Source organism: Centrocercus urophasianus, unplaced genomic scaffold, assembly GCF_019232065.1.
Source record: "Centrocercus urophasianus isolate 14NV4802_14NV808 unplaced genomic scaffold, USGS_Curo_1.0 seq_15, whole genome shotgun sequence".
In the NCBI taxonomy this organism is placed as follows: Eukaryota; Metazoa; Chordata; class Aves; order Galliformes; family Phasianidae; genus Centrocercus; species Centrocercus urophasianus.
The window spans coordinates 19408561-19427175 of NW_024884697.1; the positions used below are offsets into that span (position 1 = coordinate 19408561).

The following is an 18615-nucleotide window of genomic DNA, read 5'->3' on the forward strand; positions in this document are numbered from 1 at the left end:
TTATATAGAATATATTCTACATTCAAGGCGCAGATGGAGCTGAATTTGGTGAGGGATGTGCAAGATAACAAGAAGGGGTTCTACAGGTACGTAGATAGGAGGAGACAGGCCAAGGAGAGTGTACCCCCTCTGATGAAAGGTAATGCGGAGCTGGCTTCCTCTGACATAGAAAAAGCTGAGGTACTCAATGAGTGCTTTGCCTCAGTCTTCACAGGTGGTTAGGCTTTCCATGTTTGCCAGGACCACGAGCCTCTAAGTGAGGGTGTGGGGAGTGATTTCTGCCCACTGTAACAGTAGAACAAGTCCAAGACCTCCTCGTCAAATTGAACGTATATAAGTCCATGGGGCCAGATGATATCCATCCGAGGATTCTGAAAGAGATGGCTGATGTGGTTGCTGAGCCACTCTCCAACATATTTGAAAAATCATGGTGAAGTCCCTGGTGATTGGAAAAAAGGAAACATCATTCCCATTTCTAAGAAGGGAAAGGAAAACCCAGGGAACTACAGGCTGGTGAGCCTCTCCTTTGTGCCTGGGAAGATCATGGAGCAGATCCTCCTAGAAGTTATGTTAAGGCACATACAAGACAAAGATGTGATTTCAAACAGACAGCATGGCTTCACCAAGGGCAGATCGTGCCTGGCCAATCTGGTGGCCTTCTGTGATAGAGTAACAGCTTTGATCAATAGGGGAAGGGTAGTGGATGTCATCTACCTGGACTTCTGCAAAGCCTTTCACATGGTCCCTCACCACATCCTTCTCTCTAAAATTGGAGAGGTGTGGATTTGAAGGATGGACTGTTCGATGGATTAGGCTGGACACAGCTGAAGGGTTGTGATCAATGGTTCTGAGTCAGGGTGGAGGCCAGTCACAAGCGGTGTCCCTCAGGTTCAGACTTGGGACCGGTGCTCTTCAACATCTTCATCAGTGACACAGATGATGGCATCGGGTGCATCCTCAGCAAGTCTGCAGATGACACCAAGCTGAGTGGTGCATTCAACACATTTGAAGGAAGAGAAGCCATACAGTGGGACCTGGACAGGGTGCTGCACTTGGATCGGATCAATGCCAGGTATTTATACAAACTGGGGGAAGATCTCCTTGAGAGCAGCCCTGTGGAGAAGGACTTGGGGTTTCTGGTGAGAACCAGACGAGAAGCTGAACGTGAGCCAGCAGTGTGTGCTTGCAGCCTAAAAGGCCAACTGCATTCTGGGCTGAATTAAAAAAGGTGTGGCCAGCAGGAGAGGGAAGTGATTGTCCCCCTCTACTCAGCTCTTGTGAGGTCCCATCTGGAGTATTGCATCCAGGGGCCCCCAGTACAAGAAAGTCATGGAGCTCTTGGAGCGGGTCCTAACGTGATCAAAGGGCTGCAGCACCTCTCCTATGAAGAAAGGTTGAGAGACCTCATTGTGGCCTTCCGACACTTGAAGGGAGCGTATAAATAGGAAGGGGAATGGCTGTTTACGAGGATGGATAGTGGTAGGACAAGGGGGAATGGTTTTAAACTGAGACAGGGGAGGTTGAGGTTAGATATTAAGAGGAAGTTTTTCACACAGAGGGTGGTGACATTCTGGAATAGTGTGCCCAAGGAGGTTGTGGATGCCCCATCCCTGGAGGCATTCAAGGCCAGGCTGGATGTGGCTCTGGGCAGCCTGGTCTGGTGGTTGGAAACCCTGCACATAGCAGGGGGTTGAAACTAAATGATCACTGAGGTCCTTTTCAACCCAGGCCATTTTGTGATTCTATGATATGGTGATATTAAAATATGGAACTAAATACTTCTGAGGAGATGCAAAAAGGAAGAAGTAATGCTTTATCACAGAGAATTAGACAAACTTGGAAGCAAACGTTACGTCCATTGTGGTAATAGGTAGTTAAGAATTCTGTAGATAAGGTAGATAAGATGTACTGTAGATAAGAATTGTACTGTCATCAGTACAATTTTATTAGCAGGGAATCATTTTGGCCTTCAATCAGAATAATACTATGCTTTTTTCGTAGTCCATTCAGTGACAAACCAAGTGCAATACATAATTAATTACTTAAGCTTATCTAATCTGTCTTCATTAATTACCAAGAAACAGGTGTTTTCTGCTCATGCTTGGTCTGAGAAATGCTGGTGAGAGTTTTAATCTCTCTGGGAAGTTACTGTGAAATAAGATGGGGATGAATTTATTTTCAAACTCCACTGTAACTGTCCATGTACATGCTGTTTTCTTGTAAAAACAAGTTTCCTTTTTGAGAGAGTAGACTTATCCATTGTTCATAGCAGATGGAAATCTGCATACTCTTCAACCTTACATTGGTGCTTCTTTCTTTCTTCTTTTTTTTTTTTTTTTTTTGAGTTATATCATCTCTGGGAAAGTTGTATTTGAGTGAGTCATTTAAGTCCCATTGTACCTATTCATTGTTTGAAAAGATGACACTGGCTGTGTGTATAGGAGTGCTGGAAGAAGTCTTTGAGACTTGGAGAGAGATTTCAACAGATGGTCCAAAATAGTAAGAATGTGCTCAATAGAAAATGCCAGGGATTGCTGGATAAGTAAAATATTTTCTTTCCCCTTGCTAGATTTAGTTCTTTAGAGAAGCTGGGCTTCCTTCTGACTAGATGTGAGAATTAAATCTCAGTCATCTTTTAGGGCAAGATCTTGATTGTTCTTTAGAATTTGTGAATATGTCTCCTAATTCCTAGTTTCAACTTTCCTTGTCTTTTTGATGGACCTACTCTGATTGCAGTTTCTCCAGTGCCACAAATATGTTTTTACTGTGCCTGTTGATTTTAAATCATGCTGTCAATGTACCCAAGTTAGAGTTGGCTTGCAGTACCAATCTGAGACATGCAAATTGTAGGAAAGCATGGCAATGCTGTGTGACCATTAATTCAACTTAAGATTTCCCATGTGGAATTGTCTGTGAGCTTTTATCATAGACGTCATTGCCCTTCTGCTTCTTGAGGACCGACCTAACTGCAGCAGCCACACAGATAGTGAAAGGTATTATTTTCCAGTAAAAAATCAACAGCCTCAGAGAACTGATCGGTGGTTAATTCCATTTCACAGAGTGTAGCACTCTTGATGTCCTTTTCACATAAAGGATTTTTCTCCAAATATCTTTGTAGCATTGCAGCTGGAGGAGTCTCTTTAACTAACTATCACATTATATTTCCTTCATGAAATGCTTTGGTCTTGACGACAGTTGCACTGATGGTGAGAAAACTAAGCAACTAATACCCAACATAGAGTTACAGTATTTTGGCTGTTATTGGAATTCAAGATCTGAAAAAGTTAACATCTTAAAATTCACATTTCTAGTAGCTTTCATTGAGCTCTTCTGGGATTTGAAAACATACATCTCCCTGGAATATTTCAGTGCAAACTACCAAAGTATCATTATCATTTACAATTTGAGAAGAGCTACATGCCATGCTTGTTCCTTTCCTCTTTCTCTTAACAGAACTATGTGTATTTCACTGATGGAACTTCTTCAATAGGCAGGGAAAGAAAGTTCTCTGAAAATGTGGGGAATAAAGGATCTATTTCTACTGTGTATTTTTTCCACTTCAAAACTTGACAGTGATTAATCATAAGGCATTGCAAACAAAGGTGCGTTATTATTTTAGCTCTAGATATTTGCAGAAGATTTTGTTTTAGGATCAGTGCTATTATTTGTGCAATGAACAGTGAGTGAATGTAGCACAGCTCTCCAATCCTTATTTGTTTTATTATTTTTCCTTTGTCTTCTATGTTATCTTCATTTTTTATTCTCATTTACCACTTTCATCAAATAATATAGGCTGGATTTTTTTGTTACTACAAGGTGGAGTTTCTTTCTTATGAGTCATATGTTTTTATCAGGTTGTAACTCAGAGTAAATTGAAGTACCTTCATTTTTCATCTGTTGCATCGTTTGGCAGATTTGATGGGCAGTGCATTTCAAAATTAGTTAATTTCGAAAACGTTTATGACTACATTTTTCTATTGTAATGAGTGAGATATAAGTGCTCCATGAATAATAGTTTTTTCTCTGGTATAATTTTTGAGAGATTTAGGTTAAAAAAAAACCCCAACACAACATAATGAAGGATGCTTAAAAAATTTATATATGATAGGAGAGTCTTATCAAATTACTGAAACCATGGGATCAGATGAGTAGCATGGACATAGAAAAATCCATCAGGCTCTTGTAGGTACGGTCTGTTGATCAAAATTCTATGTAGAGACTGGATTCATGTTAGAATAGGCTTTTATTTCAGCTTGTATTAATAGCATAATGATGACCACTATACTGCAGTGTTCAGTAAAAGTAATTTTGTACTTACTGATTGTAGGTTTTTTGTGTAATTGCTTTTTTGGGGGGATTTTTTTTTCCTTCACTGTCTATATAATATGGTCAATCTATTATGCATTTTATTAGAAAGGAGTGAGCTGTAGACATCTTTCGCCAGTTACTAAGTACCTTTAATTCCTAATTTATTACAAAGCAAGCACTTCCATTTCGTTTTTCAGTTAATTATGATTTCTTGTAGCAAGGCTATTATTTGTATGGAAGAAACTGGGTCTGTACTCTTTTAATTTTGAAACATTAAAATCTATGCAGTAACAAAGCCTGGAAAACACTTGCAAAGTTGGCTGGTAGAAAAAAAAAAACATCCATGGCAAGGGCTGATCTGTGATCCAACCACCTTCCCAGTGTTCGACCTGTTTTCTGTATTCTAGTCCTTCCTTGACTTACAGACGTTACTTTTCAGATACTTGACAGCTACATTATAAAAGGAATCTAGATTTCTCTTTCTATTGCGATTTCCTGTTAGCACATTTAATTGTATTCACAGCTGCATTCATACATCTCATGTCAATGATGAGCCTTGACTGAGGTTGACTGAGATCTACTTACTCTGGCCAAGCTCTTCAGAATTTGGCTTAGGTGAACAAAGGCTCTTCCTCCCAGTAATCACCATTTCTTACATGTGATTTTAACTGAGGACTTTAATGGAAAGTGTAGGTTTCCTCCTGTTCTTTCCTACATGGGTAAAGGCTTTCTCCTTAAGTTTATTTCTTTGGTGCTTGATAGAGCCTTTGTTCCTTTCAGAAGGTCTAGGAAAAGTGAAGCTATATTTTTACCACCTGAAAAAAAGGACAGTCAAGATAATACCCTGTCCTAGTACAACTACTGACAGGCTACATAAAAGCAGACTTTGATCCTACCTTTTAGTCAATTCCCAACAAGCCAAGGCAAGGAGAAAGCTTCATGAAGAACAGGCAATTAAAGAAGTGCATTACAATTGTCCCCTACGTAACTACCATAGAGAGCTGAGTACAAGCAGAGGAGAAGGTTAATAGGCAGACTTGCAAGGGTTTCAGAAAAGCTTAAGATTTTCACTGCTTGTTAAAAATTCATGCAAGCCAGCAAGGAGTGCATTCCCTCTTAGAAATAAGAGAGTAGACTTGCATCAAATTATTTATCATACCTGATCCAGAATCTTTTATCTAGTGATGCCTGAATATAACCATCTTTTAGTGGTTCAACGCACAGTTTCTACCTCTGTTCTTACTCGGTCCTTATTCAGGAAGGTATACATGTATGTCTAGTGCATAACTTACAAACCATTGTTAATCTAGAAGATCAATATCTCTGTGCTCAAACAAAAGCCCAATGTGAATCATTAGACAGTAAAAGCATCCAATTCTATATTTCTGTTTTGCATTTTCTATATACATAGGTCTTTCATCCAAGAACAGAAAAATATCTTTACAGAAGTTAGTATTCCATTGAATTGGAATCATTGTGTTTTTACCACCATTTCTACATTGGTACTACATGTCTAAAAGCACACTAACTCATGTTTGATCTACATGCTCTCTTTTAGTGCACACATAGATCTTCTGAACACTTTCCTACTTCTTCCTTTCTCTCTTTCTAAATTCTGAAACTTATTTCCGCTTTCTGAGTGCATTTCTGGATTAACTTTGGACTTGATGACATTTCTACAGAGGTGCTTTATGAATTAAGCTATTCATTCATCCCAACAAGCTAGAAGGAAAGGCATTATTAGATCCACTAACTGCTAAGCTTCCTCTCAAGAGATCTGTTACCAGTTAGTATGAAATACACAGAGTCATCACACTCCTCTGATTGTTTTCTGATCCAAATTGTAGAATCATGGTTGAAGTTGGAAGGGAGCTTAAAATTCTAATCCCCTGTTATGTGCAGGGATACTTTCCACTGGGTAAGCTGCGCACAGCCTCATTCACTGTGACCTTGAACGCTTCCAGGGATCCACACCTTTTCTGGGCAGTCAGTTTTAGTGCCTCACTATCTTCTGTGTAAAAAATTTCTTCCTAATACCAGATTTAAATTTCCGCTTAGTTTAAAACCATTACCTTCTATCACTACAATACCTGATAAAGAATCCCCGGGCAGCTTGCAGCCCCCCTTTAAGTGTTGGATAGCCACTGTAATGTCTCCCTTGAACTTTTTCTTCTCTAGTCTGGATTGCTCCAACTCATTCTCTGATCATCCTCGTAGCCCTTTGCTTTACTGTTTTCTTATAAAAGTATTGCTATTTCTTAACAGTGCTATGTCTTCAACTTGTGTTTGGAAATATGAAGACTGGAAGCAATATACCAGACTTATTTTTATCCCTAGATGTGTTACTACCTCCAATGGTAAGAAATTAGTAGATAAATTTCCTTATAATTTTTAGATCCTAAAAGGTGTTCTTATCCAAGTGTTCCCCTCTCAAAATACTTCAAAATGAAATAAATATAATTACGTTATAAAGCTATAGCCTAGATATATTAATTTTGTATTTAACCTGCAGTCTAGATACTAAATTGAGTGAACTCATCCTTCCTAGCTTATATAAAAGAAGGTTACTTATTTTATAACTTAGTCATAATGTACAAGTTGTTCTGTTGGGAAAAATGAAAGAGGTAGATTTTCAAGAAAAATAGTGTAAGCAAGTCCAGCTGTTTTAAACTTAAATTAGAAGAGTTAAACTGGTGAAAAGGAACATTTGTTCAGTAATGAGAATTAAAGTCATTACTGTGGATGTGGCAGACAATACCTTGAAATGTTAATTTTATTAGCTAAATGCACTCCATCTCAAGTGGAAATGAACTGATATTCAGATATGATAGGATAATGTACTTAGATTTATCATTGCTGCTGTTTTTCTTAGAAGGGGAGATTAAGAGTCAGGTTTTCCTGCCTGCATACAGCATTTAATTGTAAAGGCAAACCTTGAACACCTAATATCAAGAAGAAGCATGCAAGGGAAAAATAGAACACTAACCTACCATTAAAATCAGACAATCCAGAAGAATGTAACTGAAAAGTGCCTTAGTATTTAAAATAAAAGGGAAAGGGAGTGATATAAAAAATACCTAACAGAAGATCCCCACGGGGAGAAAAACCATCTTCAGAGAAGAAAGGCTATATTTATTTAAAAAAAAAAAAAAAAGTTTTTTATAAAATCCAGCTGTTCTTGGGGTGGAGTTTCTTTTTCTGCCTAAACATACTCTAAGGAATGCCAGAAGCTTCTGTGTCATCTTTGTGATGCTGGATGCATCCACTAAGTGTGCAGATTTGGGATTGTGGCTCTGGGCAGCAACATTCAGTGAAGGATCTCTCCAGCGCTGTGCAGTGCACTGGACCTCAGAAACTGAGTCCCATGTCAGAGAGTGATAACAAGGAGACACACCACTGTGGGCACTACATCTATACAGCATCAAATTTTAACAAAGACCTTTTAGGATGCATTTGGGACTATGCATGGAATGTCCTTGGAGGTGAACTGTTATTTTCACACCTGACCCATCCCCAGAACTTCTTGAAGCATCTCTTTACATTTATACTCCCCTAAACACTGAATCCAAACCTTTACTGTTTACAGTTACTTTGCTGTTACAGGCCCATCAGTACTAAGAATTTTAGAGAAAAAGAGGAAAGAATAAGAGCCACATTCACAGACAAGTTTGCTTTTAAAGGAAAATATCCAACAGGTAGAAGCCAGTGTTGGAGTTCACAGTGTTACTTAGATGTAAATCAGAATTTGTATTAGCTTAAAACCAAACCAACAAACCCCAAACAAACAAACAAAGAAAAACAACTTGAAAATATTTAAGAATTCAGGCATTTATGAAATTATCATAAAAAATGTTTCCCTGGTCCTTAGATAACAAAACAAAGGGGATCTGCTTTGTCATTAAGGAAGTACTAGCTTTGAGCCAGAAAGTGGAAAACAGTAGTGTATTTCTTTTTTTTTCATATTATGCCTCTAGAAATTCTAAATCTGCAAGTAGGAAGGCCCACATTTCCCCTGAGGGAGATCTTTATATCCACTGTGATGATAAAAAAGGATATAATTCTGAAAGCATCACAGCAACCGATCGGTAAGTGAGAACCATTTCCAATTAGATTCTTTTGGCCACAGATTGTTTTAAACTTTGACTGGGCATCTCCTCTTCCTGATGAAATATAAAGTGATTCACTGTTGAGAGGAAAATTCCTCTCACAGCTTTAGAACTCATTTTTTTAGAATCTTTGCAGCCTCCCTCCTCCTTTCCCCCCCCTAGATATTTAATTTTTGCCCATTCACAAACATCTTTACTACAGATGAATTTTTCTTCTTAGCTACTTTCTTTCAGGGCTGAAATGAAAGTTGACTTTCATTTACACAAACGCAGAAGTATCACGAAATAGTCAAAGGGTGAAATATGTGGGTTTTTTGTTTGTTTGTTTGTTTTTTAATGTTTCAGTGGTTTTTTATTGTTATTTTTTTGTCCTGCAGATTTGGTGGTTGTGAGAATACCCTTACAGTTAATTTCCACCAGATTAGTAGAAGCTGTAATGATACATTCATAGTGCTTCTTCAGAAAAAAAAATTGCAGTTTAGAGTGGAAGTATAAAATGACATTTCTCGCTTCATGCCACTGTAGGGATAGACTCTGATCTCTGAAGCCAATAGCCAGTATGGAGCTGTAGTGGTTTTTTTTTTTTACTTTGTTCTTTTCCTATTTTAGAATGAACATCTGTTTTGCCCATGATGTAACTACCTGTGTGAGTGCATGCATTCTTGAAATACGCTTGGCTGTATGCTTATGAATTCATATGTGAATGTAAAATACAGTTATAAAAGAAATGAGTGAAATGCTTTTGTCCAAAAACTTTTGTGTTCTTTCATGGTTTCCTTAAAGACACTTTTTTTTTTTTTTTTTTTTTTTTTTTTTTCCATAAGAAGAGAATAAAGTTTTGAGTTGAAAGGCTCATGACTGTAGCTGACTTGTCGGTGAACAAAGCATTGAGTCACTGGTGCATTAAAAGCATCTTTGTCATAAATACTAAGGGGTTTTGAAAATTTTTGGTTTTACTTGACTGAAGAAAGAAAGAGCAAACTCTAGGATCAAAATACTGACTGTTTTTGTCACTTATGAAACAAGATCTCAGAAGACCTCACAAGATTTTCCATGATGTTTTAGTGTGCTGGATGTTGTCTCTTTTGAGCATTCAAAGTATAGTGTTATTTAGATTATTTATTTTTTTACTTTTTCCCTCAGTTACCTTACACCAAAAAGTATTTACACTGTTGGCTGAGGAATTGACCATGATGAGTGGATTGTTTGTTGGGTATCTGGTGAGTTTATGAGAAAGAAAAAGCCCTAAGCATTTAGGATATATTCTTAATGCAGATAATTGGTGACTGCAACAAAAGAGGCATAGTGGAATGAGATTTAACTAAATTTGGGAATGAATAGCAGTGAAAGTGTTTCAGCATGGACTTCAGTGCAAGCAGTAGAACCTACAAAGAGCTTGGGTTGTAATACATAAAGCTGAACTACCCTGAAGTCTGTATAAAACCACATTGGTGTCCATATTGTTTTTTTGGGTAGCTAAATGAAAGTAGCTCTGGAAAGAATTGCATGGCTGCATTCATACCTCTCAGTTGCAGTAATTTTAGATTAAAGAAAATGCTTACATTTTGAACAAATATCGCTTGTGAAATTTGATCTTGAATTTGTAACTGTATGTTCTTAGGTGCTAATCCCTCTTCATTCCTAATCTAGAAAACTATTCTTAAGAGCATCTGGGTATACAAAAAGAATGACAATATGCTGATTGTTGTTTAAACAATGGTTCCTAAAAGTTCCTAATTATCATAATCAGTGAAAGTGTGAAGCAAAGTAGTCACCTTATTTTTCTGTTATATTCAGGTTGTTTTTTTTCCGTCCAAAATTATCAAATAATGAACTCTGCTTAGAAGGAAAGTCTTCAAGGATTCACTGTTTCTTGTCACCAGAACTTGAGTGTGGAGTATCATGTTTGCAATTTTTCCAATTACCTTCAGATTGAACACAATTCCTAGCAATTGGAACAGATTTTCATTACAGACAGGTCTAGGGAAGAACTGGAAGAGGAGGAGAAATCCGATTGATTTTCCTCATGTTCTCATGCATGATGTGGTAGTGTCAGAAATGTACAGTCTGCTATCAGACAGAGGCTGTTTCTGCCTGTGACAGTGCCCTGCTTGCCTCACAGGATAATTTCTTCTGATGAGGCTTTTTTCTGAGTCCCTGGCATCTGTTCTGCTTGTTGGAATCAGAACTTTTATGTCTTCGCATATTTCTGCAATGTCTTTTGGAAGGTTTCCATAGACTCGCCTTTCTGTTTTCTTGGCCTAGTGACCAGTGACATATAATTCATCTTAAAAAATTAAATCTACACTTGTAGGCATCTGAGGATGTCCTGCCAGGACCGAGGTGGGACTGGGTCCTGGATATGCTCTGGCTATTAATCTTCAGCTTTTTCAGGAAATAGTTGATGTGTGATGAAGCTTACAGTGAGTTACTGTGAGCCAGGTGAGGTGTGTCTTCTAATTCTAGAAATGAAGACAAAGCAAGCATGTACCTTGATCACTTCCCCTTCCATGATAATTGGGCTAAGTACATAAATGAGAAGATAAAATAAATTAGAGGGTAAATTGGTTCTGAATGGTGTGGTTGTGGTCCCATCGTGGAACACACTTGAACTGAAAAGTCTGACATCATTTTTTTTTTGGTGTAATGACAGTGTCTATTCCTAGTATCTCCTCTGGTTGATCCATAGTGTAGTGCTGGATACTACCCAGAGAATTAGATAATATGGCCCCTGTTGTTACATTTAGCTTAATCTTTCAGTTTTTAATTTAGAAAATTCATTTGTTAGTGGTAGTTTTCTAGCAAGTCTGCTCACTATTTTCCAAACACATGTTCACTTCTTCTGACACCCACCTCCACACACTTGAGTATTTAATGGTTTACAATTAGCATGCCATCTTGTGACTACAGAACCCCTGAGAGGTAAAATGAATATTTATCATTTTAAAATGAACACAAGTTTAACCATCAAAATGATGTAAGTACTACGTTTACCTTTCATTTGACTTTTTTTCCTTACTGAAATCAGTGTAGGAAAGGAAAGGTAAAAGCCTGTTGATCCATCATGCTGACAGTATCTTCAAAATCTACCAGTTTTTCTTTGGTGATATCGTATTTCCCACCTGTATTATACAGGTGTATACCTGTAAGCAAGTCTAGCCTAGCAGGGAAAAATTTAGAGTGCATTTTTTTTTGTCACAGTGGAGGAAATGACTCAACATATTACTGTAGATGGGGGATGCTTATGTCTTGGTTTTTAAAGCACAAGAGTTATGAGCTGTTGACTGTGGTGCTGAGTGGCTGGACAGAACTATGGATTATGAATGGGCAGAGAATGCACTGAGCCCAATTTCCAGCTCTCAGCTCTGCTTTCCTTCCTTTCATGGTTCCCTGGCCCCAGGTGCTGGATATCACATCGAATAGCTGTTAGACAGAAGGCAGATAGATAGTTATCATCATAGTGTTCATATTAACTGCTTTATTCCTCACATCAAGCTCTGGGATGACTGAGTAATGCCTTAGTTTTGCAGATCTGAAAACAGACAACGATACCGATTGTGTGCTAAATCTATTTTATTTTCCTTGGAGGAGGTGAAGAACCACCATTCATCAGTGCTATCTTCATGTTTTTAAACTGTTTGGAAAACCCTCAATTTCATCTACTCTGTCATATATTATTAAAGATACAAGAATGGTTACAATCACCAGTCCATATTCTTACTAGAACTAACTGAAATGAGTCTGTCTGTCTGATTTCCTTGGTCACAATAGTGCCTTCTAGTGAAAATCTATCTGAAACTTACTTATAATCCTTTTCACTGACCGGGTTTGAATACTGCTTTTCCTTTCAGTAACTAAACAATTAGCTTTCATTTCTTCATACAAACATCAGGCAAGTTATAATTTTAACTAAGGGAAATTTGAAGCAAAGTAGTTCTGTAGGTAGATCTCTGGAGATTGAAGGATACCAAACATTTGGAAACAGATCTTTGGCTTTTTGACTGCAACCACCATTTAGTTGCTGGAAGTTATAGTACATGAATACACACTGCTAGAAAGGTGTGTATAGAAGCCAGCAACAGGAACAAGCAGTCATCTTGCCAAATCAGTGAGAAAAGCTGACAGGGTGAAACACGTAGGCATGATTTGTTTTTATGATTCAGAGCCATAAATCCTCCATTGGCGCTTGGTGCCTGAACTGTCTGTCCTTTGACACCTGTGAAACAAATGATAAATATATTGCTATCACATACAAGTCACCTGTTCTCAAGCCTTCTTTCAACTCAATTTGGGAAGATCTTTGTTCACCTGTAACCTAAATGCTAGATTTAGAACCTGTCCTCAGTACCTGTGCTAGCTATTTTGGAGCTAGCTCTAATTACTCCTTATACAGTCTTCTGCCTCCTATGAATCCTATTCTAGATGCTCTGCTCTCTGTGTGTCTGGGCATCTAGCCCAGGCTGTAGATTTCAAAGGCAGCAGGGTGCTGAGAGGTTAGGCACTGTAATGTTTTAAGTACCTTTGTGGATCTAGCATTTCTTCGTTACCTGAAAACTGATACTCTCTTATTTGTTTGAGGAACAGTTGTGTATGCAGTATATAGTTATGAGCATATGCAAAATGTTTCTTATGCCTGAGATAGTTTATACAATTTATTACAAACGCAGCAACAAGGCTGAAGTACATTTTATTTTGTTTCTATTAGTATTTAACACATTCTTCATTGAGAGAAGCTGAGATGCACGATACTGTTGTGATTGAACTTGCTGCTGCAATGATGGAATTGTATTTCTTCTACAACATTTTGATTGAAAATAGCTTTTTTTTGAGATACTGCAGTTTTTCATCACTTGATATACATTTCACACACCTTGTAGATGGCAGTATACAGTACATTACATATACACATTTTGCAATATTTACACTTGAATTTCATGTGGAGAAAATGTTCTGTTTTTTCTTTTTCTTTTTTTTTCCCTAAGGGCCATTGCATGAACAGAAATTGTTAAAAAACATACTCTCAAAATTTATGAGGTAACAAATTGGTGCTTTATATCATTTTTTAGGATCTGTTTTGCTTCTTGTGCCCGACTGACTTTGTTTTTTTCCAGTTTGCATTGTTTTCCAGTTTTTCATTTTGCAGGATGCTTGTTAGATATTTCCCTTGCATTTCATTTTCATATTTCACTGACAGATTGGAAGCCCCCTTACTTGAGAAAGAGGTTGCAGTAAAGAGCTTTTGAGTGTGTATTGCCTTACCTTAATATCGGTTTAGAAAGTTTACTAAAGCTTTTCATAGTATGATGAAGAGATATAAATATCATCTCTGAGTTCATTTGTTAATTAACAATTTAGAGTTTTCAGTGATAGCTCACACCTCTTAAATAATTAAGTTAACTTAATTATGAATGTTAGCAGTTTGAAGAAATCTGTATCTATTCAATCATAGATTAACACTTGAAATTCTGTATTTGCTTATGTAACCAGAGTATTGCTAGCCTTATTTTCTCAGCTGAAAAAGCAGAACTGTTTTATAGTTCCTGACTCAAAAGAACCACATTCTGAACATATGATAACTGTTAAACTGCAGGTTTGTGCTTAAATGCAATCTTGTGGCAAGTTTGGCTTCTCAGCTGTGGCAAATCAGAGTAGTTCTGTGGAGTGTCAGTCCAGCTGAGCCACGACTCAGTACATGGATCTGGCTCAGGATGTTGTTTTAATTTCTATATAAAAAATAAAATAATAGCTAACTGAGCTGTAATCTTTAATTCAGTATTAACTGTGCACGTTTGTAAAAGGTATTCTTCAAAAGGCATAATTAAGGTAATTTTGGCTGGCTGTGCTGCCTTTTATCAGATGAGCAACTTGCTTGCTTTGCCTGCCTGCCTGCTCAACAATTCTCCCTCCCGTCCTCTCTCCTCTTTCCTCTTTTCCTCTGTCCTCTCCCTCTCCCTTTTTTTTTTTTTTTTTTGGTCCTTTTAATTTCTTTCAGGAGGTGTTTGCATTGCTCAGTCACTCAAAATTCCTCGGGAACCAAGACCAGGAGAATTTGAAAAGATCATCAAACGCTTATTAGAAACTCCAAATGCTCGAGCGGTGATCATGTTTGCGAATGAAGATGATATTAGGTGACTGTTTCTTAATTTTGTTTGTTGAATATGTTTTCTCTTCACAAATTTGCACAATTGACTGGAGAAGAATAGAGCAGAAAGGGGGGGGATTTAAATTTAAACCAGTGAAAAAATGGTTGGAAATTTGGTGTATAAGTAGTTCAGTTACAGTCAGACATTGCTCTGTTCCTTTGTATCATGGAGAACTGGAATCTTAGAATAATCTAGGTTGGAAAATACCCGTAAGATCATCAAATCCAACCATCAGCTTAACACTGCCAAATTCCATCTGTAAACCATGTACCTTATCACCATGTCCGTACTGTTATGTACCTCCAAGGAAGGCAATTCCTCCACTTCCCTGGGCAGCCTGTTATAATGCCTAGCCACCATTTCTGTGCATGAATTCTTCCTCATTCTAAGCCTCCCTGGTGCAGTTTGGAGCTTTTTTCTCATATTGTATCTCTTCTCACCTAAGAAAAGAGACTAACACTCTCCTTGTTGCAACCTCCTTTTAAATAGTACTGGAGAGTGATGAGGTCTTTCCTCAGTCTCCTTTTCTCCAGACTAAACAGCCCTAGTTCTCTTAGCAACTCCTCATAAGTCTTGGTTTATCAAGAGCTTCATTGCTTTTCTCTGAATGTGTTTGAGCAAATCAATAATCTTGCAGTAAGGGGCCCTAAACTGAACACCGTATTTAAGTTGTCTTGCCAGTGGCACATAAAAGCCTGTCACTTCTGTAATCCTTCTGGCCAGACTATTTCTGTTTCAGACCAGAATGCTGTTGGCCATCTGAGCACACGGTTGGCTTATGTTCTGCTGGCTGTTGACCTGTACCTAGAGGTCCTTTTCTAACGGGCAACTTTTGAGCCACTGTTCCCTAAGCCCATGGTGCTGCATGGAGTTGTTCGGACTGCAGCAACTGACGCTTAGCCTTGTTGAATGCCATGCTATTGGATACACCCCATTGATCCAGCCTGTCCAGATCCCTCCATAGAGCCTTCCTACTCTTAAGCAGATCAGCTAACTTGGTGATGTCTGCAAACCTAGTTAGGGTACACTTGATTCCCTCATCAGATTAATTGATGAAAATATTAAACAGAACTGGCCGCAGTACAATACAGGTGGAGCCCTTGGGAGCACCACTTATTACTGACCTCCAGTCAGATTCAACTCCATTGACAGCAACCCATTGGGAATGCCTTCTAGTCATTTTTTTACCCAGTGAATCTATTTCCAGTTCCTAACTAAAAGTACAGCTTTAATAGATTGGTAACTGAAAAGGAAGAAACCAGTAAGAATGCTAGAAAACTATGTCTAAAAATGAAAAAAAATTAAAAAGTATAGCACTGTAGGTTAAGTTCAGTACACTAGTTGTTAAGCATATTTGAGACCTGCCCAAATCAGAGCCTGTTTGGTTTATATGAGCTTACTTATGGGATTCTAAAATTCTTTGTACATGCAGTTTATTTAATTAGGCATTTGTTTATTTATTTACAGGCGAATACTGGAAGCAGCCAAAAAAGCTAATCAGTCTGGACATTTCCTATGGATTGGCTCAGATAGTTGGGGGTCAAAAATTTCACCAGTTCAGCATCAGGAAGAAATTGCAGAAGGAGCAGTAACCATCCTACCTAAAAGAACCTCTATAGATGGTAGGAATGCAATGGGACAAAACCCAGTTCTCCAATAATGTTCAAACATCCTAGCTCTCTTAAAAATATAAATAAAAAAAAATGTATGTGTCTTCCTGGAGCTCAAGGAAAGCTATGCAAATAAATATTTGGAGTTGACTCTACCAATATTCATTTAGTGCCTCTGTTGACTTCACATGGGATTAAGTCCTTGAATTCAGTGTACATCTGTCCACTTGGGATTTGGTAACATAAAGATTTCTAGATCTTGATTTTTCTATTTATTAGGAGCTTAGTCAAGTTAAGAATTTAAGTTCTGCAGCATTCAGCTTTTAACTTTCCACTTCCTTGCCCTCAAGGTAGACCATAATCTTAGGTACCTAAATCTCTTATCAGGGCAGGTATAAAGTTAAATGTCTCCAAGCACTGAGCAGACTACCAAAAGAAAACTGAGGCTGTCTGAAATCTTTCTGTTCTCTGGACATGTGCAAAACTTCAACTAGGTGAAGTTTTCATTCCCTCAAGGATAGAGCCCGGAGAGATTTTTTTGTTCAAAAAGATAAGTGATTATTTAGTTAGGGAACTGAGGAAGTTTGTTTGAATGGCTTTTGTTTGCTTTGAATATAGCTCAAAGCCAAGGAGATGTTGAATCTGCAATTAAGCAGTTTTATAATGGTCTAATAACTACAGCACATGTGGAGAAGAATTTCTTAACAATAGTCTGGTGATTCTTAGTGCAAAAAAAGAAGAGCAACAGATGGATGTTAATGAATTGGCTCATTCTCATGGGAGGAGATGCATCTAGGATCTGCTTTCCTCTCCTAAACTTCTTATACATTTTTCTTTAAGAAGTCACTGTGTTAACAAAGTTTATCATCTGGAGTATGAGACACTTTTCTGGCAAGTGGAGATTGTTTCTTTGTACCGCCTGCTGCGGTAACAGCCATATTAAGTCCTGGACATAAGTGCTGTAAGCTGGGAAATGATTAGAAAAATGGCACTATAGATACTGTTTGGAGAACTTACGTTGATGGAAGTATTTATGAAGAGCTTAATCCTATTGGTATGTTGGTCATGATTTTATTAAATCTCCTGGATTGATGGAGTAATACTGGTGCAGAATCTAATCAGATTAAGGGGGAATCTTTAGTTTCCCAGCTTGGTGGGCAATTTATGTGACTTGGAAGACTTCAGGTTCAACAGAAAGGTACTCAGTGAATTTAGGTGGCCATGAAAAGAAATTTATTTGAACCTTGGCACTTGAGTCACTTTGTCTAATTTCTTGTAGGTAGCTAATTCTTTATTTGGTCATCTGTTGTGTTAAAAATTAAGTTCCCTTAGCCATCTGCATGGCATTATTTTTTATTATAGAATTCTGCTGTAGATTTAGAGATGCTGTAACTGCTGTGGGTATTTAAAAATATATTTTTCTACGGCAAATATGGAATAGTAATAAATATGCTAGTATTTATTTCTTAGATATGCACATAAAATATTATTGCAAATAGTACCTACAGTTTTTTCTTGTTATGAAATTCATACAAAATGCATTATAATCTTTAAATGACTATCTTTACGCTGTTCGATATTTTAATGCCTTTTTCTCTCTTTCTTAAATGTAGGATTCGATAGATATTTTCGGAGCCGAACACTTGCCAACAATCGAAGAAACGTATGGTTTGCAGAATTCTGGGAGGAGAACTTTGGATGCAAGTTAGGATCCCATGGAAAAAGAAATAGCAACATCAAGAAATGCACAGGTAACTGTGATAGTAAAACATTATAAGTCACTTATTGGAGTGCTGGAAAGGGACAGCTTCCTGTTAGCCTTTATTGTGTCTCCCTTCAGTTCTCCTATACAAACCTGCACTGTCATAAAAAGTGTGACATTTTTCTCAAACCCAAAGAAAAGTTTCATGGGCAATATTTGAGAAAGTCTGTAGTTAATTTGTGCAAATCCAATGAAGGTACAGATTTTCTTAAAGACCTATGACTGTGGTTCAGTTCCATTCCTGTTTTCAGTGACCTTTTCTCTCACCCCATGTACAGTTGTCTGTATGCATTTTGTAGAGAACAGGTACATCACAGCAATTTTCATATTATTATCCCTAGAAAACACAGAGCACAAATTAAATTACTTTTGAACTACTGAGGTCTTGATGGTAGGTCAGGTCATGAACTCCTTATTTAGTTTACAATCTGTGAATGAGGATGGAGTAAAAATCAAATCAGTATGTCCTTAATACTTGTCCTTATGTGAAAAGAACAGGATTCTGTATTGTTTTATAAAGCTGAATGTCCCTATGAAGTTCAAACAAAATTTGTATGTAACTGGAACTGTTCCAAGCAAGTTTCTCAAACTTGCTTGTTCAGGCATCATGGTAAGACACATTAGTCATGAAAGATAATAGGGCAGTCATATCAGTAACTTTGAGTTTTGTCTCACCTGGAGGCTGG

At 37.6% G+C, this 18615-nt stretch overlaps 1 protein-coding gene across 2 annotated transcripts in view; it reads left to right on the top strand.

Moving 5' to 3' along the window:
• Window positions 1-18615, top strand: part of GRM8 (glutamate metabotropic receptor 8) — a 319381-nt gene that overhangs the window by 133094 nt on the left and 167672 nt on the right. For both annotated transcript variants that reach the window (XM_042815837.1, XM_042815838.1), the window contains exons 3-5: window positions 14407-14542; window positions 16025-16179; window positions 17781-17918. In XM_042815837.1, the coding sequence (XP_042671771.1) occupies window positions 14407-14542; window positions 16025-16179; window positions 17781-17918 (429 nt within the window). The remainder of the gene's footprint in view (window positions 1-14406; window positions 14543-16024; window positions 16180-17780; window positions 17919-18615) is intronic.